At 38.3% G+C, this 26,564-nt stretch overlaps 1 protein-coding gene across 3 annotated transcripts in view; it reads right to left on the bottom strand.

Annotated features, from left to right (window-relative positions):
* adgrf1.S (adhesion G protein-coupled receptor F1 S homeolog) overlaps window positions 1-26,564 on the bottom strand; it is a 93,152-nt gene that overhangs the window by 21,702 nt on the left and 44,886 nt on the right. For 2 of the 3 annotated variants that reach the window (XM_041565087.1, XM_041565086.1), the window contains exons 2-4: window positions 19,089-19,214; window positions 13,383-13,431; window positions 218-373 (exon numbers count right to left, since the gene is read on the bottom strand). In XM_041565087.1, the coding sequence (XP_041421021.1) occupies window positions 218-373; window positions 13,383-13,431; window positions 19,089-19,199 (316 nt within the window). In that variant the 5' untranslated portion in view covers window positions 19,200-19,214. Of the gene's footprint in view, window positions 1-217; window positions 374-13,382; window positions 13,432-19,088; window positions 19,215-24,634; window positions 24,762-26,564 lie in introns of all 3 variants that reach the window. The other variant, XM_018265995.2, reaches the window with a different exon arrangement.

The raw sequence follows: 26,564 nt of genomic DNA, 5'->3' as shown, positions 1-26,564 counted from the left end.
TCCAAAGTCAAGCTGGTTATATAAGTCAACTAATCACTAATAGCAGTAGAACAAATACATGTGCTTTGTAATTGATCACTGCTGGAGCTGTATGGGATATGGCAAGTTAATTCATAGCAATACTGTGAATCTTATGTCAGATGTTGATTTTAGCATCACAAAAGGGTGGAACAGCTTTGAACTTAAAACTACCCAATGCCCACGAAACATGACTTACCTGTTGTTACATTTATTGCTAATACCTTGGTAGCAATGGAAGTGTCTAGAGCAATGGGATATGACAAGCTCTTTACGTATTGTTTGAGATCATCCAGGAGTGAAGCATTTGGGAAACTGATTTCAATATCAAACGTGTATTGAGAAACAATGCCAGCTGCAATAGAAAGCATGTTTGAATTCAGGATTTTTATCATCATCATCATCATCATTATTATTTACTGATACGGAGCAAACAAATTAGCACAGCCCTTTACTATGATCTTACAGCCAATAATGACACCAAAGCATGTGTAGCTGAATGGAAACTTTACTCTGTTGAAACTTTTGAGGCGGGAACCAGAAGGTGGCGCTGCAGTTCCTTTCTATGGACACACGTTCTTGAAAGAAGTAAAAGAATGACTGAATGTTTGCATTGTGCTGCTAATAAACTTGGGCAAACCAGGAATAAAGATTGTGTTATATAAAGGAAACATGTCGCTGTAAACTGCATTTGAGAGGGCAGAGTTTGGATTTGGTGGGACCCAACAGACATAAAGTAGGATTGCCCAACCTATGGACATATGTCTATGAAGATTTTCATTCATCCAGGTCATGATATACAATATCTAGTAGGGTTAAATCTAAAGCAACTGGACTTTCTGAGTTTTCTTGAAAACTTTCACCACTCATCCTCGTTTCAACTGAGTGGTAGGGAATACCCCAGCGTTTAAAATCTAAAGAGTAGTCACAGATGATGGTTCTGTTGAACTTATACAGTTGGTGCTAGTTGAAACTCACACAGGTGTGAATGTGTGATTCCCACCACCCTGTGGAACATCAACTGGGAGTTATAAGAGCTCTACACCATCAGGCTGAAACAGTAGCAACCAATGCAGAGACTAAATACAAGGAGCACTGGCATCTCAAATGAAAACTTGTGGATATCCAGACTGGACTATTGTCAAAACAAAGTTGCACAGCAGGTGAAGCAACATAGTCATTCCATATGTGGCTGGAACATCATAAAAACTTAGAGAATTTTCAACAAAAACCAAAGCACATGAAAAGTAATGTGGTCAATGCTGTCCAGCGTAATGAAGAATGCTCAGATCTATACATTGGGAAGACTAAACAATCATTCAGCAACAGAATGGCATAACATAGGAGAGCAAACTCCTCAGGACAAAACTCAGTAGTCTATCTACATATAAAGGAAAAAAAGTCACTTCCTTTAGGACAGTATATTTACTGCTGATATGGTTTAAATGATGTGTAAAAGAGACCATTTATGCCAAAATGGAACAACCATGCCCGAACAAAGACCAGGGCACATCCACATCAATGGAGAGAACATTTTAATGACATATTGGGCTCTATATGGTACTACTTGGTGTACCTTTCATGTTCTGAAATGCACTTCTGTAGTGCACACAAACAACTCCATATACAAGTTGAGCATCCCAAATAAAAACCAACCCATGGCATCAGGCATAAAAGGAAAAGATGGCATACACTGCATGTCTTGCATTGTGAAGGGCTTTTTGGCTCCTTTTAGCACGTCTTACCTTAACCAGGCTAAGTTCTCTGCTTCGCTACTCTACAAGTTCTACCTATTTAGAAGCCATGCCCAAATTGAACTGATGAGATCTAACAAGATTGAAACAGGCTGTCAAGTTTGGATATATGGCTCTGAACCAGGCTGTATCTGTGCTATAAAACCAGTGCTTTTGGTTGCATAGTTGGCCAAAGGGACATAATTTGCATATGTCCACCCATGATGCCTTATGTGAGAGTTTTTTGGTATGAAGGCAGTGCTTTGTGGGTAGCATGAGGCATGCAAATACCTTCTGTTTTCAGAAGGCTTTATGCAGAATTTTAAAGGGCCTTTTGGCTCCTTTTAGCCCGTTTCACCCGAACCAGGTTGGTTTCTCTGCTCCTGATGTCATAAGGCCGGGTGCTCACAGTTCTGCATCAACAACTTAATATTAAGGCTTACCAGCACAGTAACTTTATTACGCCAATCGAACTCATATTTAGTGATGGACACCGGCGTAGGCACAGGAACATATCAGTCCAGAAAAGCTGCAAACACAGTATGACTCAAACGCATTAAGCTGCGATTGATGAGGGGGAGAGGGAAGAATAACCATGAACCATCAGGTGCCCAGTCAAGGGGGAGAGTGATGGAGAACAATCCTCTTTAAATGGAAAGATAAGTTGTATATATCTTATCTTCAAAGCATTTTATGTGCAATCCTCTTTAAAGTATACAATATTCTCAACCTTCATGGATAAAAAGTCATGGGGAGAATGAAGTGTTCCACTGGGGATCCAGTATTACAGCTGTCACAACATAAACCATTCCCAGGTGCCATCTTGTTTTCCTATATTAACTATAGCATGGTGGCAACCCATAACCAGGAAAGAGATATCTTAGCTAATGGGTACATTGCAATACTACGTAGTTTCTCAAACATCCAACATGGTCTGCAACATACTGAAGGAAGACAACAGAATTTTTTTAATGTCAAACATTTAAGAATTGTTTGTACATTCACTTACATAGTATCTTGTAGGAACATTATGTCTCAGCATTGTTTAGCAGGAGATATCACTGGAAAAAAGTGAAAGTAGACCACCAGGGAACTGTTTACCCTTACTCTCTATATACTTTCATAGGTTAGTTTGATGCATACTGAATTTATCTAAAGGTTGGTAAGTTGACAAATGTGCCAAAATCCTATACATGCGACTAAACAACGGTGAAAGTTCCCTCTAGTGAACTGTGGTGAACTTGTGCACTATAATTAGCATGCCTCTTTATGTTATACAGTCACACACTAATTGTTTGGCGTGTCATTGGCTATGGACAAATATTGACTCTATACAGGGGCCGAGATCCAGGACAGGTTCACAAAGACAAATTGTTCCTTTCAACCATATTTAAGGGTCAAGTTTACTTTAGAATTAAGTAACAATATATAAGCATTGATGGCTTCCATGTATATGTCTTTCTTTTGTGCCACTTTCTAAGCGGAAAGTTGGATTTTTATTGCTTTTTTTAAATTTTATTCTCCAGTCAGGCCTCTCCTATTTATCTTACAGTCTATCATTCAACCCACTGCCTGATTGTTAGGGTAGGTGGGGTTCTTGATGATTTATACTCCAAACGGCAAAGCTAAAAGTTAAACAGTTAAAAAAATCTCATGTGATAAAATGTTAATAGTGCAAATAGAGTAAAATGCATGAGGGGTGGGCAGTGGAGAGGCACATAGGTGTCCATGGGGTTCCTTGACATATACTTTTTCAATGATATTACAGCTATTCGCAGTCAGAGTGGAGTTGTTATTTAGCATAGTATCTGCAAGATAGCACAAGAATTCCATTACTTTTTTTGTAGACAAAAGTATTTTGGGAAATTCTACACATTTTTCAATACCAGAAACTGTAACAAACTGAGCACATTTTTACAACTTAAGAAAATGTAGCCCTATGGGTAACAAATTTATTTGGACAGAATAAATACAACCTGTAGAATAGAGATTAACCCTAAATTCGGATAGTTCACCCTATTCAGTCAAAACTGGAAGTTAAGAAATCCCTAGATAAATACAAGCGCTTTCCCTGTTAATACATTTGTGAATTTGTTTCACCATTCCAGCCTTGTTTGTTTGTTAAGGTAACCATAAATGCTACAGTTACTATCTTTCCAATGACCATTGGTCATACAAAAGATTTTTAATCTACTCTACTAACGTTAAGAGCTGAATCGTCAGATATGCAGGTAAAAACAAAAAGAATTCTTTAGCCTTGTCTGATAATTCAGCATTAACGTTAAGATGTTGGGGCACCTTCAAAGCTGCCCAATCAAAATATTCAGCCCTGCCCGATTAATGTCTCCCACCACACATGCACCGATTATCGCACGAAAGATTTTTCATATGATAATAACTGTCTATGGCTACCTTAAGATCCTTAATATGCCTTCATATCAAAAAAAATACCTCTTTTACTTTCCACAACTAATAAAACATTGCCTGCTTCTAAATAGAAATATTGAGTTTCAAACCTCTCATCTTAATTTGATGAAAAATGCATAAAACAAACAGGAGAGGTGGAAGTGGGCGACCTTGCCATGTCTATCTTATACTTATATTTTTCTTTTCCTCCTTTACTCAGCAGAGTAATCAAACAAAATGAGTTAGCTACAGTCAACATTACCAAGTCCTACTTTCAAGTCTTTTTCCCATAACTCATCAACAAGAAGCTGTCAAGTAAACACTATGTAACCTAATACATGTGTATCGTATTATATCAATAATTGTAAATTTACTTGTTTTGTTTTGTATTTTATTATATTATATAATTAACTGCAAGGTACCTGCCTGCAAGGTAAAGGCTGCTTCTACTGTGTTCAATTAAAATATATTTTAGTTTGCTTTTTGTGGCGCCAGTTAAAATTGAATAAGCTAATTGTTCATTTTCTGGAAAGAGACATAAAAATATACTATATATATATATATATCTTCACAGGAGACTTATGACTATTCTGTATCCTTCAATGGAAAAAAACAGTGGCCTTGTCAATGCAGTATGGATGATGACCAAAAATCACTAATGAACCAATAACATCAATTTACCTATGACATTTCTGGATGAAATTTTCCAAATCCAAATTTAAATATTTTATATTCAATAAATATATCTCTAAAAGTTTAGAATAACATAAGAAAGTGAAACTCGTATTTCTATATATGTACAATTTGTAAGGAAAGTTTCACTTCACCAATTTTGAATCTTGAATATGCTGTAGGTTGACATTTACCATGCCCACTACATACACACACTATTTATAAAAGAAATTGCAATGTCTAATATACTTTTAAAGGCTTTCTGAGCCAGCAATGTTATGTTTGTGTTGGACCTTCATACAGCAATCAGATGCTTTTTAATGGATGACTTTAATTCCTGGGTATGTGGCTGGCCAGAAAAAGATTCAGTTGAATTTCCATGTCAAATTCTGGGATATTCTCCATATAATTTGAAAGAACTAGACTTCCCACTGGCAGATTTTAGTATAAATCGTAATTTGTAGGATTATAGAACATGACAGGTTTTGGGCTGGAAGCCCTTTCTTATCCTGAAACATGTTAAGTGTTAGTAAAACCTTTTAATAGTAAATGTGGAGAATTGCCCTTTCAGTTACTATGGCTTATATCTATGTTTTGACAGCGAATGGTTTAAAAGTCCTTACAGAAAGCCAGAAGGAACCTTACATAAAGGGGCCTATTTACTAATATTGGAATTTCTATTTTTTTCCACGGATCATTTTTTTTCTTTAAAAAATATCAGATAAAGTATAAAAAACACAAAAAAACTTGAATACAAAACATATAGGGGAGTTACACTGGTCCTATTGAACTATATTTTTAACCTTTCAGAATTCTAGAGGTTTTCGGATTTTTTTCCACTAGTAATTGTCAGAAAAACAATAATATGTGTCTAAAATCTGTCACTGTAGGATTTAAGGAATGCTCTTATTGGTTGTCAACATATACACCCCAGAAACAACCTCTTCTTTCCATCTTTCCATTATTGACAACATGTTTTAAAGAAGAGGGTTGATAAGCCAGGTTCTTTAAATGAAAAAAAAAAAACTTCATGGCAATATCAGCCCTCAGAAAGTGAATTTGTTGATATTCTTAAATAATCTCGGACAGGGAGCAGTAGAGCTTCAGTGAAAGACTCATCAAGATGCAAAAAAGCAAAAACACAGGTTACTCTAATGGAACAATTATTTAGTTGTTCTTGAGATTAAAATGAGGCAAAGATAAAAAGTACAATACTTTCCAAACTTCCACCCTACAATCATACCATCTAACACAGGAGTGCCCATGCTTTTCTAATGCAAGGTCTACTTTTAGTGATGATGTCCCATAAGAATCTACATCCATAAAACCATTGTTAGCATTCTGCTCTATGAAAAATATTACTTAAATACTGATTTATGAGAAAATGTATATTGTTTTATTCACTGAGACACATTCAGTTACTTGAGAAGGAAAAACAGCAGCCTGCCAGAAAGCATTTCTCTCTTAAAGTGCAGGCACAAGTCACATGACTGGGGGTAGCTGGGAAATTGACAAAATGTCTAGCCCCATGTCAGATTTCAAAATTGAATATAAAAAAATCTGTTTGCTATTTTGAGAAATGGATTTCAGTGCAGAATTCTGCTGGAGCAGCACTATTAACTGATGTGTTTTGAAAAAAACATGTTTTCCGATGACAGGATTCCTTTAATATAATAAATATCTGAATGAAAAGCATGAAAAAGGGTGATTTAGATAAGCTGTTTGTTGACGGTGTCTTGAGATCTACTGATCACCAACTAAAGGTCTACTGGTAGATCCCAATCTACATTTTGGGCACCCCTGATATAACATCTATCATCAAATGAATTTGAAATGGAAATTATCGTATTTAAAAGCAGTTTAACATTCCTAAAAATAGACTGTTCGGCATGTGACCATAGAGTTTAGTGTACACAAAAAATTCCATCTCGGCATAGTTCTATGTATAAAGAGGAGAAAGCTAATTACTTACCCCACCCTTACTCCCTAACGCCTCTTGCCTCCTGAATGTTTAACTGATAAACTAACTCAGGTGCATGACACAAATTCTAATGTCTTTGTACTACTGTACCTCTATCTGTGCTGTTATATAGCCATGCGGCGTTTGGGTTTTATATTTTGGTGTTAAAATAAAGGGTGAAACATAGAAAAATATTCCTCAATTATAGTCATCAATTATATCAATGCAATCTTTGATTGCTAGTGAAAGATCTGTGAACATGATCTATTAAAGCAGTCAGATCCCATAAAGAGATGAATGCTTTATAGATGTATTAAAATATGTTTTCATGTTTCATGATGTCAGACATTGACAAAAGTCCTTCAGTCGAGTCTTTCCATGCAAGATTTAATTGAAGTATTGAAGCAGTCTCTGGCAATTCTGCAGGAAACCTGTTTGCTCTGTTTCATTCTTTCTTTACTTCTCCCTTTTATTTTCATCCCTTGAATCCTATCCATCCCAATTAAAGGAGAAGGAAAGTCTGTTTGCACTTTGGGATGCCAAATGTAAGGCATCCCCAAGTGATTGTATTGATTTACCTAAAACCCAGGGGTTTTTTTAGTGAGCATCATGGAGAGGTCTTCTTCCAGCATCTTCTTTCTTCAAATTTCTTCTATCTTCAAGTTCGGCTTTCGTTCTACTGCGCATGCGCAACCGCACAAAGAAAGAGGAAGCAGGAAGAAGATCTCTACATGGTGCTCACTGGTATAACCCCGGGCTGTTGCAGTTTTCTGCCGATAGGAGCAGGGCCCAGGGTTTCAGGTAAGTCAATTCAATCACTTGGGGGTGCCTAACATTTAGCACCCCAAGTGCAACCAGACTTTCCTCTCTCTCCCAAACTCTGAAATGTTTGAATATTCATATTTTTATCTCCTTTCTTCCTTCTCTTCTCTAAGTTTTATACTTAATTGTTTTGAAGCCTTTCTTGGTATGCTTTGTAATTTAGACTCAGTACAATCCCAGTTTTTATCCAATATCTTTGTGTAGAATTCCATCCAATAAATTGAAGTTGAATACAGAAATGTTGGTCCAACAGAAACCAATAAAAAAGACCTATATAGAGTAACTTTATGGTACTTTTAATTAATATTTAGCTGGAACTATTTTTGCATGTTCTACTTGTCTGAAATCATTTTGGTAACAACTAAATGTTATTCAGAGCACCTAAAGGTCACAGAGCTTAGAAAAACACCAGAAGTAGCAGAACTGCTCATTCTATTGTCAGGACTAAGCGTTCCTAGGAATCAGACTGCTAAGTTTGGTGTTCAAGATTCTTTGAATAATCTCTTAAACAAATACCTGATGCTCAGGTCTGAGGAGCGACTGTTCCATTGTGAGACATTGCCCACATAAATAACCTGTTGTTCAATTGCTGTAGTTTAAAAATCACATACATGCATGGTCGTCTAATTCTATTTACAATACACAAAGTAATGCTGAGATTAGAAGAGATCAGTTAATCTTATTGCCTCCTGAGAGAAAAAAAATCTGTATTCTTCAGGTTGACTTAAAAGTGGTGGAGAATGCGGATGTCTACCACAGACGTAAGGTGAACTGGAAGTCACTACTTGAGAATCAAAAAACATTAAAGGGATACTGTCATCAGAAAACATGTTTTTTTCAAAATGCATCAGTTAATAGTGCTGCTCCAGCAGACTTCTGCACTGAAATCCATTTCTCAAAAGAGCAAACAGATTTTTTTATATTCAATTTTGAAATCTGACATGGGGCTAGACATTTTGTCAATTTCCCAGCTGCCCCAGGTCATGTGACTTGTGCCTGCACTTTAGGAGAGAAATGCTTTCTGGCAGGCTGCTGTTTTTCCTTCTCAATGTAACTGAATATGTCTCAGTGAGACATGGGTTTTTACTATTGAGTGTTGTTCTTAGATCTACCAGGCAGTTGTTATCTTGTGTTAGGGAGCTTCTATCTGGTTACCTTCCCCATTGTTCTGTTGTTTGGCTGCTGGGGGGAAAAGGGAGGGGGGTGATATCACTCCAACTTGCAGTACAGCAGTAAAGAGTGATTGAAGTTTATCAGAGCACAAGTCACATGACTTGGGGCAGCTGGGAAATTGACAATATGTCTAGCCCCATGTCAGATTTCAAAATAGAATATAAAAAAATCTGTTGGCTCCTTTGAGAAATGGATTTCAGTGCAGAATTCTGCTGGATCAGCACTATTAACGGATTCATTTTGAAAAAATTTTTTTTTCCCATGACAGTATCCCTTTAACTGCTGCATATATAAGGGATATCAAAAATGTATTTTGCTACAGGTGAATGATAGGCATTGTAGACTGGGTGTAAACTGGTAGAGGGATAAGAAGTTAAAAAAACCTCTGCTGATTATAAATTATTATGTGTTGCAATGCTATATAATAAGAACTTTCAAGAAGTGTATTTTCTTACTGAGGGGCCCTTTGATACTATTAGAAATACCCATCTACCATAATGTCATATCTTCTCTAGGTTCCCATTAGGCATTGGGTAACTAGACATTCCAACTGACCAGCCTGCCCAACCATTTACCCCCAATGAGCTTTGTGGCATCAGTGAAGGTTGCACAATAACAAGGTGGTGGAAATAAGACACTAAAACAACACCAGGGTCTGGGGCACAGCAGAAAACCTTCGGGCTTGTGGTCTCCAAGGCCAAAGAATGTTTGTTTCAGTGCAAAAAACATTCTGGCACACAAGAACTGAAAAGTAGATATGAGTTTCTAGAATGTATTGCTCACACTAGCCAGTCAAAGGTTCCATAATCCCTGACATTACCCCTTGACTTCAACAAAGCAGCGTTTCTTCCGAATTCAAACAGACCAAGATATTTCACATAGGTGTGTCCATAAACTGCTCAGTGAAATAAACTAATGCAGTGGAACGCTACTAGGTAATGCTGTAAAAACAGACAGGCACTGGGCAATGCTGCATTAAAAACAAGGAATAGTCACATCTGCAAAAGGCTAACAGCCATCAGGGACCATTATTTGGACCATTTAAATAAATGTGTGGAGCACCCAACTGGTACAGTCCTTATGGTGAAGACACACAGAGCTTCTCGTAGCAGTAACTGTGGCTTCTGTTATAACACATGTAGCATCTTAGCAAAGCCAATTATCATTATTGTCTATTGCGTAGACGTGACAAGTAGCTGCTACTAGTAGCTCTCTGTGTCTTCACCCTTAAACTAAGCACTTCCACTTATTAATAAAACAGACTTTTTCTATAGAAATTCATATAATCGAATTGTTTCTCCCTGATCCATTTATCCCTTTACAGTTTGGGCATATTTATGCATTGTTTGTTTACTCTGAGGGTTTGTTTACTCTCTGGATGAAAAGCCTGTAAATGAGCAGACACTTTATTATAGAGGGGCAAAATATAACCGATTTAGGACTGAAGGACAGAGACAGAACAGACACAATCAAATTCAAGTTCAAATTCAAATGCAACAATGCAGCAAGAAGCTGTTCTTGCGCATTTTCCCTCTTGAAAGAAAGGAATGCAAATATATATCTGTATGTGTGTTATGTGCTGCTCAGCCCAGAGGTAGGAGCCCCTCACCTTGTCTGTAGGCAAACCCATTACCAGATTCCCCCAGGGAACTCATGGAAGAAAACTCAGTTTTACTCCTAAGATTTAGGAATACCCTATAGCAATGGTTCTTGTTTTATGGTCCAAGCCATAAAGGGACAAGGGCCTTATCTTATGACAAGGTTACAGACATAGGAAAACACAGCCAATTATCAGTAAGCTCAAGATTATCTACAATAGAACACTCAACTCATCAATTCAATTTCATCTTTAATGGCCCTCTAGTTGGTCTTTTAGTAGTATATAGAAGAGCAAATAAGCAGTATCCCCAAATCTCACCCTTCAATGGCCTTTAGATTAGTGTGACCCCGAGAACCCACATCCATCCCTAACCCGCCATGCTCTTCTATTTACAGTATATATTCATGCCACCCCACTGTGACGTCATGGAAGGGGGACGAGTTACGCTGAAGCACAGGAGCACATCTGGCGGAAGTGGGTACTAGGCAGTCTCGTGGCCCACAAACTTTGTGCATCAGTTGACCCAAACCCATCCAACCAGTGAGTAAACCCATGGGTCCCAGGGATTCAGGTCGGCTCTCACATCACTACTTTAGATTGAGGCTCCTCGGGGGGTACCCCCACAGTTTGGGAAACAGTGCCTACAGGCTTTACAGCTCAACCGCTTTGTTTTAAAGAAACTGTCTAAGCTGTGCTTTAAAATCCAGTTGGAGAGCTTCAGCCTCTAGCAAATTTAGAAAACTGAATTTTCAGTAGCAAAACCGAGTCATTTCTTTATACTTGAACTTTATAGGCCTATACACCCCATATGTAGATAGACACACAATGTGTATGGCTGATATTGTACAAATTCTTTTTGAATTACATATACATGTTTCTGCATAGCCATACGCATGTGATTATCAAAAAGATATGTAAACTATTCATATTTTATTGCAAACTCAATACAAAGAATTTGAAAAGAAAAAGATAGACACACAGGTGATATTTTGGGCAGTCACAGACTGATGTGCCACATGTATCCGCATGCCTGGCTTTGCCTTCACAATACAAACAATTCACACCTGACCCTGGAATGAAAGGCAGGGTTACAAGGCACAATCTCAATATCAAACTCCATCAGTTCTATCAGAAAATAAAGAGGTTTGTACAATATATGAATGAGACAGATGTAATTTCCAGTTTGCCTTCAGGGCAGCTAAGTTTTCAGTCTGGCAGCATGGTACGTAAAGGCATACACAATCCTTATGAGTTTTTCCATTGAATGAAGATATTAGATTAAACATTTGCAACTACATTTACATTCTTGTTCATTTGTTCTCTGTAGCATTATCCTAACCTAACCTCTACTTGTTTACTGAGTTTTGCTGCCTAAAAACTTGCTTCATAATTTACTAATAGTATGTAAATACACCCACAGAAGGAATCTCTTCGGTACCACACCCTATCTGCTCTTCATCTTCTCTTATCTACTCCTCGCTAACAAGTCTTTAGTGCTTGTTTAGTAGACTGTTTACAAAAAGTAACATGTATGCAATGTCTCTCAGTGCTTTAAAGAGAATAAAGCCTGTATCACTGCATGGGAAACCTCAGAGACACGCGCTCAGATTCGGGAGATTTGTCGCCCAATAACAAACACCCGACCTTTTAGCCAGCAGGATGGCAGTCGGAGCGCTTCGTTTTCCGAAGTCGCCCAAAGTTTCCTCGTGAGGCAACTTCGGAAAATGAAGCGCTCCAACTGCCATCCTGCTGGCTAGAATTCTAGCCGGCGGCACGACAAAGGAAGCAGTTCAGGGAGATTAGTCGCCCCAAAGAAGAGGAGATTTGTCACCGGGCAACTAATCTCCCCGAATCTGAGCGTGTCTCTGCACTAAATCGACAGCAGGATTGCATTATACATGGCAGATTAGGGTCATGTTACATAGTACAGACTGGTTTATTGTCTTTTTTATTGCAAATTCATGGATTAGGAGTTTCTAACCTCATTCATTTGATGAAGTCATAAGTCCCAATGCACAATCTAAGGTCCTGGGAATGAAACATTCATTACAATATTCGGGTTGCAATTCACCAACACTTGTGAAACTATCTCCCTTGAACAGCTATTGCCTACATGACATCTTAAATTCTCTTGGGGGAATGTAATACATTTCGCTAGTGCAAAAAAAAACTTTCCCAAACACCTTTGCGCATCGACCATGTTTGCTTCCTTTTTGACCGATTACAGAACTCAACAACTTCCTTGCGCTGTTTTCGAACAAATGTCTTTTGCGAACATGCACAGCGTATGTACTAAAATTTCCGCAAGGGGGTTTTTGCAACAAAAAATTTTAACAGAACTCCAGAGCAGGTGTTAACACTAAACTTTGCTTAGCGATAATGTGAGATGTAATACGCACCACTGAATGATTTTACATAGCGAGTAGCGCTAAACACACTTTCCAGTCCTGGAACTAGGGGGTAGACAGAAATGGTACCTGCCTGGGGCACAACGAAGGGGGGCACTGGGCATGTAACCTCTTAGTCATCTGCCTACCCCTAGTCCAGGCTCTGTAGTACCTGCTGCCGCTCTCGACGTTCACTTGTTTTCTCCCCCACTGTATGCAACATCGGAGCTCAGGTTTGAGCACATTTTCGGCACACAAGGGCCTGGTTGCCTTGGGTGCTAGGTAGGCTTGTAATAAAACAGTAGCTTGTACTTGATCCCAACTAAGATATAATTAATCCTTATTGGAAACAAAACCAGCCTATTGGATTTATTTAATGTTTACATGATTTTCTAGTAGACTTAAGGCATGAAGACCCAAATTACAGAAAGTTCGGTTACCCGTTAATCCCCAGATCCCGAGCATTCTGGATAACAGGTCCCATACCTGTAGAAGCACATCTCACAAACCAGCTTTGCAAAGCATTTCAAAGTTGTAGATTCTAAGAAGAGAAATGCAAACCCAACTGTCACCAAAACAAATTAAAGGGATTAGAAATCTGTTTCTCTTACCTACTCGTTTCCGTCTGGAGAGAACGCTTCCCAATTGGCTGCTGAAACCCTGAGGGTAACAAATAATAGAAATGTAAAAAGATAGAAGAAAAATACACATTCCCATAGGTTCTTTCATTCCCAGCTAGATGCTGTTAGATGGATACAGGAATAATGTTACTCGATTGTTTAGAATATTTAAAGTTCTTCCTATTGGTCAGAGAAGGATGATCTGAAAAGGTTCTCACATTTTCATTAATTATCACATCTCTCTTAAAATGGGTGTAACCCAGGAAACCAATGTTATCAAGAGGGAATTCTATCAATAGTTATCACCCTACTTTTTAACCCCACCCTATAATTACCAACATCAAAAAAAACAAGTATAATAGCATTTTTATTCTATTTATTTATTTTTAATTTAAGTCATTTGTTTATATCAATAAATGAACAACAAAGACATTTAAGAATGGAAATGTAAAATGTAGTCATGTTGGGACTGTACACCCAGTTGGGCAGGTTCAGTTTATGCCTTAGTCATGCTATAAAGATAAAGAAGAGTCTTTGAAGTTTTGTTATACAATGCAGTATTGAGAAACCCGTAGTTGTACAGTATTGAGACACTGTACAACTGGGCCGCCAAAAGATGAGGTTAAAATAGTATTTATTTAAGTTAAAAATGCTTGAACGCCAATGAAGATCTTGACTTCCATGAAGGTTCAGTGTCCTAATCAGTTGAGATATATGGGGCAAATTCACTAAGATTCGTAGTTGTGCAACTTCGCTGCACTTCGCCACACTTCGCCAGGCGTAGTTTCGCCAGCGCTCCGCAAATTGACTAAAATCCGAAGTTGCACACAGGGGTAGCGTAAGGTTGCGAAGTTGCGCTAGCGTTGATTCGCTAAGTGAAGCGAAGTTACGCTAGCGAAGGTTAATTTGCATACGGCGCCAAATTCAAATTTCAATGGAGGAATACGTAGAATCACTACAAATGCCTGGGAAACCTTCAAAACATCAAATAAATTTTTATTTTGCCCTACACATGTGCCACCTGTATAGTTAAGTTGCTATGAGTTAGGAAATGTAGGGGGGAAGGAGGGGAGCCCCAAAAAAAATTTCGATCTTTTTCAGCCTATCACCCATAATATAGAAAACATGCCAGCGTTTTTTGGGACTTAGAAAAAATGTGAACTTTTTTGGAAGCAATCCCTATCTACTCTATTGCGCTTCGCCTGGTCTGAGGTGGCGAAGGAAGTCTAGCATAAAAGGTAGCGTTCAGTACACTGCGCGCGTTAGTGAATTTGCGTAGTTACGTCCGTAGCGAAAATTCGCCAGGCGTAAGGGTGCGAAGTAACACTAGCGAATCTACGCCAGCGTTCGTTAGTGAATTTGCGAAGTAACGAAAATGCCCAACGCTAGCGAATTGACGCTAGCGTTCGGCGCTTAGTGAATTGGCCCCATAAAGAATAGCCCCTTTGGGGTTTTGGAGTCTGGCAAGAGATCACCACTGTTTATTATTGCTGTCAGCTGATTTCACTTTGGCCAGAAACTATAAACAAAAAAGTTGAAGCAATGGGGGAATTTTATCAAAATGCAGTGGAATAAAACAGCCTAGAAAGGCAAAATCTGTGAGTCTGCGAGACTAGAAGAAGAAATAAATTAGCTTTGAAATAACATTTGGGTAGAAACAACGAGGAGGATTTGAAGGCTTAATAGGCTGTTAATATGGGGGTGGGATTAAAAGAATTAGAAAATGTCTAAATTAGGGGCCATCAGCAACTATGCTTAAAGGGATTCTGTCATGGTTTTTATTTGGGATGCACCGAATCCAGGATTCGATTCGGGATTCGGCCTTTTTTTCAGCAGGATTCAGATTCGGCCGAATCCTTCTGCCCGTCTGAACCGAATCTGAATCCTAATTTGCATATGCAAATTAGGGGTCGGGAGGGAAAGTACATGACTTTTTGTCAGAAAACAAGGAAGTAAAAAATGTTTTCCCCTTCCCACCCCCAATTTGCATATGCAAATTAGTGTTCGCATTCGGTTCTGTATTCGGCCGACTCTTTCGCGAAGGATTCAGGGGTTCGGCCGAATCCAAAATAGTGGATTCGGTGCATCCCTAGTTTTTATAGTATAGTTTTTCTTTCTAAATTACAGTGTTGAAAATACTTCAATCTGCAATATAAAATGTATTCTTAACCCGAGTGTCTTTTTTTGAGCTGTAATATTGGTGTGTAGGTGCATCTCAGGTCATTTTGCCTGGTCATGTGATTTCAGAAAGAGCCAGCACTTTAGGATGCAACTGCTTTCTGGCAGGCTGTTGTTTCTCCTACTCAATGTAACTGAATGTGTCTCAGTGGGACTTGGATTTTTACTATTGAGTGTTGTTCTTATATCTACCAGGGAGCTGTTATTTGGTTACCTTCCCATTGTTCTTTTGTTAGGCTGCTGTACTGCAGTACAGCAGTAAAGAGTGATTGAAGTTTGTCAGAACACAAGTCACATGACTGGGGGCACCCGGGAAACTGTCAAAATGTCTAGCTCCATGTCAGAATTTAAAAATAAACAGATTTCAATGCATTCAATGCACTATTAACTGATGCATTTTGAAAAAACATGTTTGACAATATCCCTTCAAGCCCTTTCGTTTTCTGTCAACTGCACTTTTACCTTTATGAGAGCTCATTAGTTGAAAGGTGGCTTTCTATCACAAATAGCTGAACAATGGGAGAAAAGGAAACAACATCCCATATTTATATATTCAATCTATTAGTTAATTGAATTACATTTAAACTACTTCTGTTGCTGAACTACCCATTTATTAAGTACCCCCAAACTCTGTGGTGCCTGTAAATAATTATCAATACTCCACCACTACTCAAGACTTACTCCCACAGATCTCCCTATAATAATATAATCATGTGCAGCAATCTAAAAAAAATGTTTAATTTTATTAACAACCATATATTAAGGATTAAAATATACCCTAACCCTTAAAACCAAAGCCACAAGGGGCCCCTGAGGATAGTTGGTTGCCATTGGCTACAGTGTTTGTGCACATCCCTAAAACTATTCCTATACGTAGGGTTGGACAAGACATATACTTATAGGGTGTTGAAGATAATGGAAAGACGTAAAAGTCGTGTGGAATGTCTTGAATAGAGACAAGAATTACTCACAGAGTTGGCAGTATAAACTATATCTGACTTCTGTTTTTGGATCTGAAATATTTGTTGAGCACTCTGTGGACACTTTCTTCCTTGTTTAGCTTGCTTCTTGTTTGGTTTGGAAGAATAAATGGTTCTACATATAATGCATTCATGGTGGAATAAGACTTTGGAGGGCCACTGATCAAGACTGTGGATAGTTTGTCCCATGTTTAGGTTGCTTCTTCTGGAGTTCCAAGGCAACTTCACCCCAAGGTGAATGAGACACAAGTTTTTAAAATCCAATAATTTCTCTTTTTTTGGCCATTCTGTGGATGCTTTGTCCTTTGTTTAGGCTGCTTCTTCACAAGGTTGTTTCCCAGTTTATTCCAAGGCAACTTCACCCCATGATGGTATATTTAAGAGATAGAAGGCAGGATGCATTTGGCAGTACTGTATTGATGAGGGCTGGGCAGGGGAGGCACATAGGAATTTTATGAACCCTACCAATCTCCTTAAATGGACATCATTCAAATGTTACACAGCTGCAATATGCAATGTTGTTCTTTGTTCCTTGCATCGGATCTTTTATCCAGTGCAGAGCCTGTCCAATGCCTGTACAGATGAGTTCTCTTATTAAGCACAAGGGATGTATTCATGCGCTCCTTGAACTTCAGTCTGGGGTCTTTGAAAATGACCCCTATAGTTATCACAATTTGTTACAGCAAGCCAACAAAGTAAATTAAGCAAAAAATAGGACAGAAGGCACTTGCAGTGACCTGGAAAAACAATAATGGCAAAGCCAAGTTCTTTTTCAAGCAGCAGAATGGTTTCCAGATCATCCTAATCAAACCAGATTGATGCCTTCATTGAAACATAAAGCACAGAGTTCATCCTAAAGTTTATTTTTCAATTACTACGGGACAGGAGTCTAGCCTTGGACATGCCGTTACCTATGTCAACCCAATCATTACAAAGGAAACATTTGCTTAAATGTAGTCAAAATACCAAAAAACAAAAACCATTTTCATTCCATCGTTTTATTTGACCATATATAGAAATGAGATGTTTGATGTTTTCGTACCGAGTAGAAAAGGGACAATTCCATTGTGTTTTTGTAGGAGAAAATGCAAAATAGTTTGCAAATCAGTTTTTCCATAACCCGGAGCATTAAACCCCTCTGTTCAAAACAAGCTTAGGTAACGATTAACTAAGTGATAGAGAATAATGCAGTCACAATGCTTCTTTCTTTGGTACATTGTTCTCCTCCCACCTCCATAATGGGAAACAGAGTGACTCAAATTCAGATGGCTTAATACACAAAAAAGGGATTTGTCAGTTCTAGAATTGTTTTGTTGCATGGGGCTATTTCAAGGACTTTTGTACAGCCGGAATTATTATTTATTATGTTTTGCTTTTTTTTGTAACTCACTAACGCAATCAACAGGTTTCTCCTTGACATTGTCCCTGTTCTGCATGCATGCAACAAAATGCCCATATTTATTCATTTAGATCCACCAATCGTGTTTTCCTACTCCATTAAATCAGTCTTGCTCTGTGGTCAACGAGCTCCATTCTTTAGGCAAAACCTTTATAGTCTTCTTGTAGCTTTGCTAAAGATAATAGGGTTCATGTACCATGTAAGGCAGGGTGCAAAGTGCAACAAATGGGTGCAATCCACCTCTAGCAGGCGGCAAGGGAAGGTCTGCCTCGCAGCTAAAAAGATTCAGCCAATACCCAAAGGCAAGTGCTTTATAAATAAGCACTATGGGGCTTGCTCTTGCACTTGGGCCTGGGGTCAAAAACAATGACCCTTAAAGGGCACCTATCACAGCCAAAATCAAACACATATTAACAATCTGACCAGTACAACATAAACACGTTTAATCAAACTACATATATCGTTTTTTGAAAAAAACTGCAGGTTTTCAAAAAATCCCTTACATTGTCAAATGGGTTCTTTCACTGAGGGAGGCCATACTGAGACTATAACAGAGACTCTAATGTGCAAATTTCAGGAGCATGCTCAAATTGTAACACTGCTTTGAGTATTCTACCCAGAATGCCTTGTTTTAGTAAACTCCTCCACTAGAAGTATCAGGAGATTTCCCTATCTTGTCCCCTGCTGGTGATGTCATTATGCAAATGAAGGGCACACAGTAACTTCCAGCAGGTGGCAGCACTACTGTACAGCAGCTAACACACAGGTTTGGCTGATTTGAAAATAGCTTAGAAGGGTTGATAAGCAACAAGGAATTTCAACTGAGCATGTGCGAGATTTCAGAGCTGCAGTTGGCTGGGAAGATATAGGTAGGAGGAGCCAGTGAAATCCAAGATGGCTGCCTCAGCTAGAACTGCAGGGGAGATAGGGGAGATCTTGCAGAAGGAATAGTGAGCTGATCATTTACATTATACAAACAATTCTAACTGTTTTAAAAATCGGATTTCTTGAACTTTCACATGGTGTATTTACTTAGGAAATGACTTTAGTTATGATTGGTGCCCTTTAATATTGAATTGAAAGGCTTAACAACATCTCAAGGAAAGGAAACAGAACTAATAACTAATAATAATTACTCACCATAGGAGACAGAGCTGATGAGATTTTTAAACTCGGCAAAGCCGATGAGAGAGGTACACTAGAAAACAGTGCAAATATGAAATATATCCACCTTCGATCCATGATTCGCATTCTTCTTCTTCAAAACTGAAAGAGAACATAAAATAGAAGTTTTAGAAAATGCACTTAGTGAAACCCAAAACAGCTTCAATTTACAGTAAATATAAGAGATGATGTCACTCCATTACTAAAGGAACAACATTTTTAGATTAAACTATATTAAACTAGCTTATCCGGAGTGGCAAAGCCCAATGTCTAGCGTTGCTCCATCTGTACTGTATCTACATTTTAGATGTTACTGGAAGCTGAAAGTCTTTATTCCCAAAGGGGTGGGTGCCATGTTTTCCTGTTTTAGTTTTCCAGTACATCAGTGCTTTGGCAGTCAATCCATTGACAAAAAAACTCAAGGGGTAATGTCAAAAAAAGACCAAATTTGTATTTAGAAATAAGTCTACCTGCTGGTGCACATGTTGGGCCTTTCATTGCATTTCCTCATTAATATCTCTTCTGTTATATGACATATAATAACTAGGATTTGCTAGACCCAAAATTTATATATCCTTTGATTTTAGTTGTCTTCCCAAGACAACATCAATTAATTTCCTACAATAGGTATTATACATAAATTTGGCACAGTGTTCTGCCACGTCTTTAGAGTTTATTATACATAAAACTAATGCTGTTATTATACTACAATAAGTTCTGGTAACACTGTATGTATCTTATCATGTGCCGTGGGTTTATTATAGGAAAGAAACTGACACTATTTTTATCCTGCAAGAGGTACTTTATATTAAACTTTCTGCTGCTTTTATCCTGCTGTGATTCTGGGGTATTATACATGGAACTAGCCCTGGAACAATAAAGAAATGTGTGTAGAAAATGTCTTCCTCTGCCTATGATAAATCCAGTAGAGATGGTTTAACTGAAGCAGGGAGAGGTAGACTTGCTTTGTAAATGGGGGATGTTCTTGTCTCTGTAGCTCAATAGAACATGGTATATTAGGTGGCAAGTCTATTTTCCAACCTCACATAAAGCCAGGAATCCCAAACATCATACCAACCTAAATACAAGTAATAAATAGGCTGTTGCTGTGCTCAGAAAGCTTGTTCTAGACAGCACCTAGTGGATTAATGGACACATGTAGCTGTTGTGTTGAGTATCACTTAGATACAGAAAAGTTCTTTGGGAATGGAGACTAGAGGGAGCAATGGAAATTATTTATGTGCAGATTTTACATAGATCCTTTGCAAAGCATTAAAACCATTGTGTTGATTGGTATATTGACCATTACATTTATTTTAATTTGAACAAGTATAAAGAAATGTTCATTGTGATCTCATGTGGGTTTAAAGCAATCTACAGCTTGTTTATTACTATTGCAGACCAGTAAAAACTCCAGGATCCCTCGACTATAGAGAATTAAGTGATTTGAAGTCTTTTTTAAACTCTTACAACCAAATTAAACCCAAATAAACAAAATGAGGAGTCATTCTCTATGTACCTATTTGCACCAATATTTGTAATATAAAAGGAATGTTTCGCAAAAAATTATTTTCACCATGTTTTGAGTAACAATGCAGTTGGCCCTTGGATTTTGAGCAATAAAAATACGATAACACATAATAAGAGGTGAAAAGGAGAATAGTAAGATTAGTAAAAGGAAAGATGCATGCTGGGGAATATAGACCTTATTAGCAAGCATTTTGGGTGATGTATCGTAGTCATGTTTTGATATTTTAGCCAGTTTTTTGCTTTATTGGAGTTACATGATCAGCTGCCTATCGGCTCTGTATTCTCTTGAACATGTCCAGGAACATGTCCTCTGATCAAGGATGTTACTATATAGAGAGAAATGGCCTCATTTATCCATCTTTGCAGTGGGCAATACTACTGCTTTCACAAAAATAATAATAATCTATCTGTCAGTAATGTCTGTGAGCCCCAGGGATATTTGGTATGAGCGACCTCCTCTGCTCTGCAAAATTGTCCACCTCTTCCCAGCTATGTTGGAGTAAGTCCAAAAGACATGGACTTTAAGGAATAGGTTGTATTATCTAAGGTCCATAGAGTAAAGGGTGTCAGTGTATAGATATGTCAGATATTTTCTATGAGTCATGTGGTATTGTCCATTTTCATTTTTAAGATAGATTTACCTCTCTTAATTGGACTTTTTTTTTATTTTGACCTTACCTATAGATTAGTATCTGTTTTTAAACAATAAAGTATATTATTAATTATCATAAAAACACCCATACACAGACAGGCTGACATAGTTTATTACCAATTGCTACAGCATTTACTTAATAGTTTGGCAACCTTTCACTCACACAAAAAGCCCCAAACATTTTTTGGGAAATTATAATAATTAAATTAGATAGAAGCATCTACTTACTATATCATTACTATATCATTATATTGCTAAGAAACTTTCCTGATCACTACAGTCATGCCCAAGTCTGTCCAATTATTCCTGCAATAAACAATAAACACAGCCTACTCTCAGCTAAACTCCACTTCTAATTGGCTTGACCAACTGGCAATTTGACTAATTGGGACCTGTATTTCACTCGATGGAATTCTAAAGAACAACAGTCTGTCAAGATCTTTGAGGAAGCCTAGGGAAGCACCTTCAATTACTCAGAGTACTCTACATCCAGTGGATCATCACAAGCAAATGCTATTGTTTATGTTTATGTTTTATTACACTGAATTCCATTAGTTGCCCCATCCCTCTTCTCTAATTTCCTGAACAGACAGTTGGTTAGTTTGAATAGATATAAAGATGGGGTCAAGAATAACAGTATATGTCTTTTGTTGGCCAAAGATTGGTTAGCCTGGTCTGGATTGTTGTTGTTTATAGAAGAAGAAGGAAGACATCTACACTGTATGCCAATGCTGTCCAACTGGAGGCTTTTATTTTTCTGTTGTGATTTCTATGGTTTGTTGTTTTGTTGGGAAGATGGAACATTGTTCCAGCTGTACAACGACTGGCTAAACCAGTATTATCCCCGCTGGTATGGTATGTTGTGACATTGCCAACAACCACAAATGTGTAAGGTCTGTAACGTTTATGATGTTATTTGTAAATGTAATTGTAATGTAATTTGAAATCAGAAAACATCTGTCTCTTTCTTTTTTCTGCACTGCTGGTTCTGAAACACACGTTCACACACATTGAGCCAGTGTTAGAGAAGGCCGGGGCCATGACAGCATAAAAAGGTCGATATTAATTACAATTGCACATGTACAACATATTTATATACAACTGCTGTTGTGACTTGGGGCAAAAACAAAGTCGACAGGAAGAAACAAAGAATATGTAAGTTTCCACCTGCTCCAAAAAAAAAGCAAAACACCGGGACCCATTCACATAGCTGGGCTTCCTGCCTACTTTTAAGCACCCAGGGCACTGTAGTAAGGACATGAAAGAACTGTAAACCTCTTGCTGAGATTCTTGGCAAAGTCTCACTGAGCAAACAGGAAAGAGCAAAGATACTTCTCATTGTGTGCAAAGCCATCACTTCATCCTTCCTCGTGTCAAGAATTTATAAGGTCAGATGTAGCCTTTTCAGCAAAGCACAGTTGGCATGGGTTATACTTCCAGTGAGGCTTATTATCCAAAGGTATTGTATATATTTTTGTATCTCCATGGAGCAAAAGTCTTGCTTTGCCTGAACAAGCAGTTTTCACTTCTCTGTATCCTCATTGGTTGATTACGTTTAAGTCCTGGTAAAGCTGTACAGGGATCGGATTGGTGAAGTAGGATCTTCCCCTCTCCTCCTCAACCAATTAGGATACAGAGAAGTGAAAAGGAGACTGGTCATACACACACGGAGCTCCTCTGCTCTTTTCTGAAGATTTCAGCACGCTGACTGCAGGGGGGCCCGGCTAATAAAGTAAGTGAAGCATGGCCTGGCCCCTCTTAACCCTGGCAAGCAATTTTATTTAAATTTTGGGGGGGCCTGTCCACCAATTTTTTTTTAACTTAAAGGAGGGTCCACCAGTGGATTTTAATAACTTGTGGGGGGGGGCTTAGGCCATCAGTATTTTTTTACTTGCAGGGGGGCCCCTGCCACCAATGTTTTTTTTTAAAAATTTTGGGGCCCCAATTTTTTTTAACTTGTAAGGGGGGCCCTGGCGCCAAGGTTTTTTTTTTAAACTTATAGGGGACCCTGGTCACCAATTTTTTAAAAAAACTTTTTTCGGGTACTGGCACCACAGTTTTTTTTCTGTAGGGCCCCAATTTTTTATAGGGGGACCCTGGTCACCAATTACTTTTTTTTTAACTTGTAGGGGGGCCCTGATCACCAATTTTTAAATAAAGTTTTATGGGGGGCCCTGGCTATCAATAGCTTTTTATAAATTTGTGCGGGGTTACCTTTTTTTAGTGATGTGTGGTCTTTTAACTGTGGTGTGGAGTGGGTGGGATCTGGGTGGCGATTTGATGGGAAAAACTTTATTGTACGGGGCCCCGTGATTTCTAATTGCAGTCCTGCTCATGGCACCATTGAAACCAACACCTCAGCTACTAAGAATGAGAAAAAAGGTAAAGTAAACTGAGCAAATATTATAAAGGGAAAATGCATCCACTGCATAGAATTGTTGCAAATATAACATCTGTTGGGCCCTTATTAATGTTCCTCGGTGAAAAAGCTCCCCAAGTGAAAAAGATTTCACAAATTCACACTTTTATCAAAGCTGGTACTTGTGTCAAATATACAGTCGAACACAATTCTTTCCTATAGGTTATTAGTGCACGGAGCAGCTCAGCAGCAGCACTGCACACGAATACCTATGAGAATCCTTACTGCCTAATGCATATATCATTGCATATATCATATGTGGAGAGACAGGATTTGTAAATATCACTTTAAGGTTCATTCTACAGATATTAAATGAGCAAATGAGGCAGAACAAAGGGAACGGAATAGGGTTTCATGCATGTAACAATGATAGAAGCCATCAGGTGAGGCCAGAATATATAAATATAGGTCTGATACTGTGTATGTGACAGGGGCCCGACACACAGAGCTTGTGGCTGTAGGACATCGGTAGAGTCCCATGATTGAAACTGAGAATTTGTCTCACAGAGCTAATTTCACGGTGGAAATGGATCTGTTCTGTGGTGTGGGTTGGGTAAGGGGTTGTGAAATGCAAAAAAAACCAAAAACAGGTAACTTGATATTAATTTTTAACGTTTTTAACCCGGACCCAAATTAAGAAAGGATGTCAATTAATCTATTAATCTCGTCACAAATTGTTCCTTTACTATTATTTCATTGTGCCAGCACTCTATAAGATCCCAAAGCACTCCCAATAAGCAAAGTTCTTAGCACTTACAAAGTTCTTTACATCCCTGGGAAATTGTACAGCGGCATTCACTTGCATTTGTTTCATTGCCATTCTGGGGCACCGCAATCAGCTGTTGCATTTAGATGCTCTGAGTTGGCAGTGACTGGCTGCTTTCAGTTTACAATGTAATAACCAATAATTCTTAAGCCTACCTGTTGTGTCATTAGAAATGTTCTTCTGGAGGAACATCTACCAGCAATGCCAGTTACTTTTAACTTAGCAAACTCCTTGGTCTCTTCCCCCTGGGATGTCTTTGAGATGTGCCAGAGGAAGATCAGCCTGAAATGTAGTTTGGGTGAGAGAATGCTTATTTGATCATCTAGAAACACCTTAAAACCCAGCTTGAAGATGTCTTGAGTTGAGGTTTGATGGGGAAAACATATTTGCTGTCCTAGATATTCTTGGAACTGTGGTTGAGTGGCTGATATTTTGCTGTATTGTAACAGTTATGAGCTAAGGGTGCCTTCACCAAAATTTGGACCTTTAGTAAAAACTTAATCTGAAATAATCTGACATCCACTTGTCTGCTATCTCAAGGCCAGGTGTTACCCCATTTATATCTCTTGATCAGTATTCTCATCAAACAGGTTCTGACTATCATGCAGATCCTACTTAATATCTGAGTTTATTCAGACATTACCATCTTTATGTTAAACAAGGCACTTATTGCCTGAGGATGACTGTCAGTCATCTAGTGGCCAGTCCTGAAATATCAGTTGGCAGCCTTGCGTGACCCTGCTGGAAATTCACTCCCATCCTATGTTAACCAGATAAATTCTTTGATGTGGCAAAATTCATGCATGTAAAGGAACTCCTTAAATACAGCTGTGAACCTGTCCCTGGGTGTCGGTTATTACTCGGAATCACATAGCTAGTCTTCAATGTGATACCGTATATGAATATCTACATGTAGCTTTCATTTCCCAAGCCAACAAAGTATTAAAAGCCTGCTACCTGCTGCTGGTAGCACAGAAAAGAGACAGTAAGAACTCTCCCACCCATTTGTATCAGTATAGGGAAGACATGTCTAATCACTTATAATATGAGATCATACTGCCCAGGGATTGTAAGGGTGGCACAGTGGACTATTATTCCTTCCTATCAGTCGATGCCCATTAGCCAAATACCCAACAGAACTGGTAACATTGCAACTAACTCTGTTGGAATGGAGAATAGATGGTCAAAACTATGATTCAAATTATATTATATATAGAAATGTGGATTTCTGCTGGGAAGCTTTGCTAGCAAGTATCTCACTCAATCTGTGTCTACCAATAACTACACAAGCGTTCTCCCAAATATAACGTATCCTTGTGTCAAAGCAACAAACAATGCCTGAACAATAACCTCGTTATTTACCATATTTACCATATTTGTTCAATTCTACAAAAACCTTCTCATGCCCAGTCTGATGGGCCATGCTAACTCTAGTCATGCATAAGCAGCCCTATACCATATCTGACCAATCAGTTTGTAGGCCAATAAGTTGGATATTTTACACTTTCTTCACTTAGATTGATAGCCAATTGCACTGACATATCCGACTTATCATTAGGGGGCCACATACTGACAGATCAGCCCGGGTGCAGCTGATCCTGATCTTGCCCCTTCAGAACCTCTTTATTTTGAGCAACAGGCCCTATCTCATGAACCTCTCGCTTTATAACAAATTCCATTGGTCAAGGCTGCAGCCATACAAAAGTGGTACCAACAGTTACATTGTTGCATGTTCTCTAAATGCCCTTGTTTAAAAGATTTACCCTACCCCAATATTTACAAGTTTGTAAAAAGGGTTTTAACTGTATCCCACCTACTGATACTGACACTAAAAAAATATTCTTCAAAATATTAAAATTTACCTGTAGCTCACGTTGATCGTTTTCCCCCGATATGTCTGCTTTTATAAGTAATTATTACTTGGAAATTAATACACCTGACAGTTTTGCCAACCTGACTGTCAGTTAGAGATTCTAATGCTAACAGACTATTGAAGCTCAAATATGGCAGCCCCCTCATAGAGGAACATGGGGGATCAGATGGGTAATGTAAAAGCATATGCAAATACTTTTATGGCAAAATTAT

Source organism: Xenopus laevis, chromosome 5S (genome assembly GCF_017654675.1).
Source record: "Xenopus laevis strain J_2021 chromosome 5S, Xenopus_laevis_v10.1, whole genome shotgun sequence".
Classification (NCBI taxonomy): Eukaryota; Metazoa; Chordata; class Amphibia; order Anura; family Pipidae; genus Xenopus; species Xenopus laevis.
This window is presented reverse-complemented; position numbering and strand designations above follow the sequence as displayed.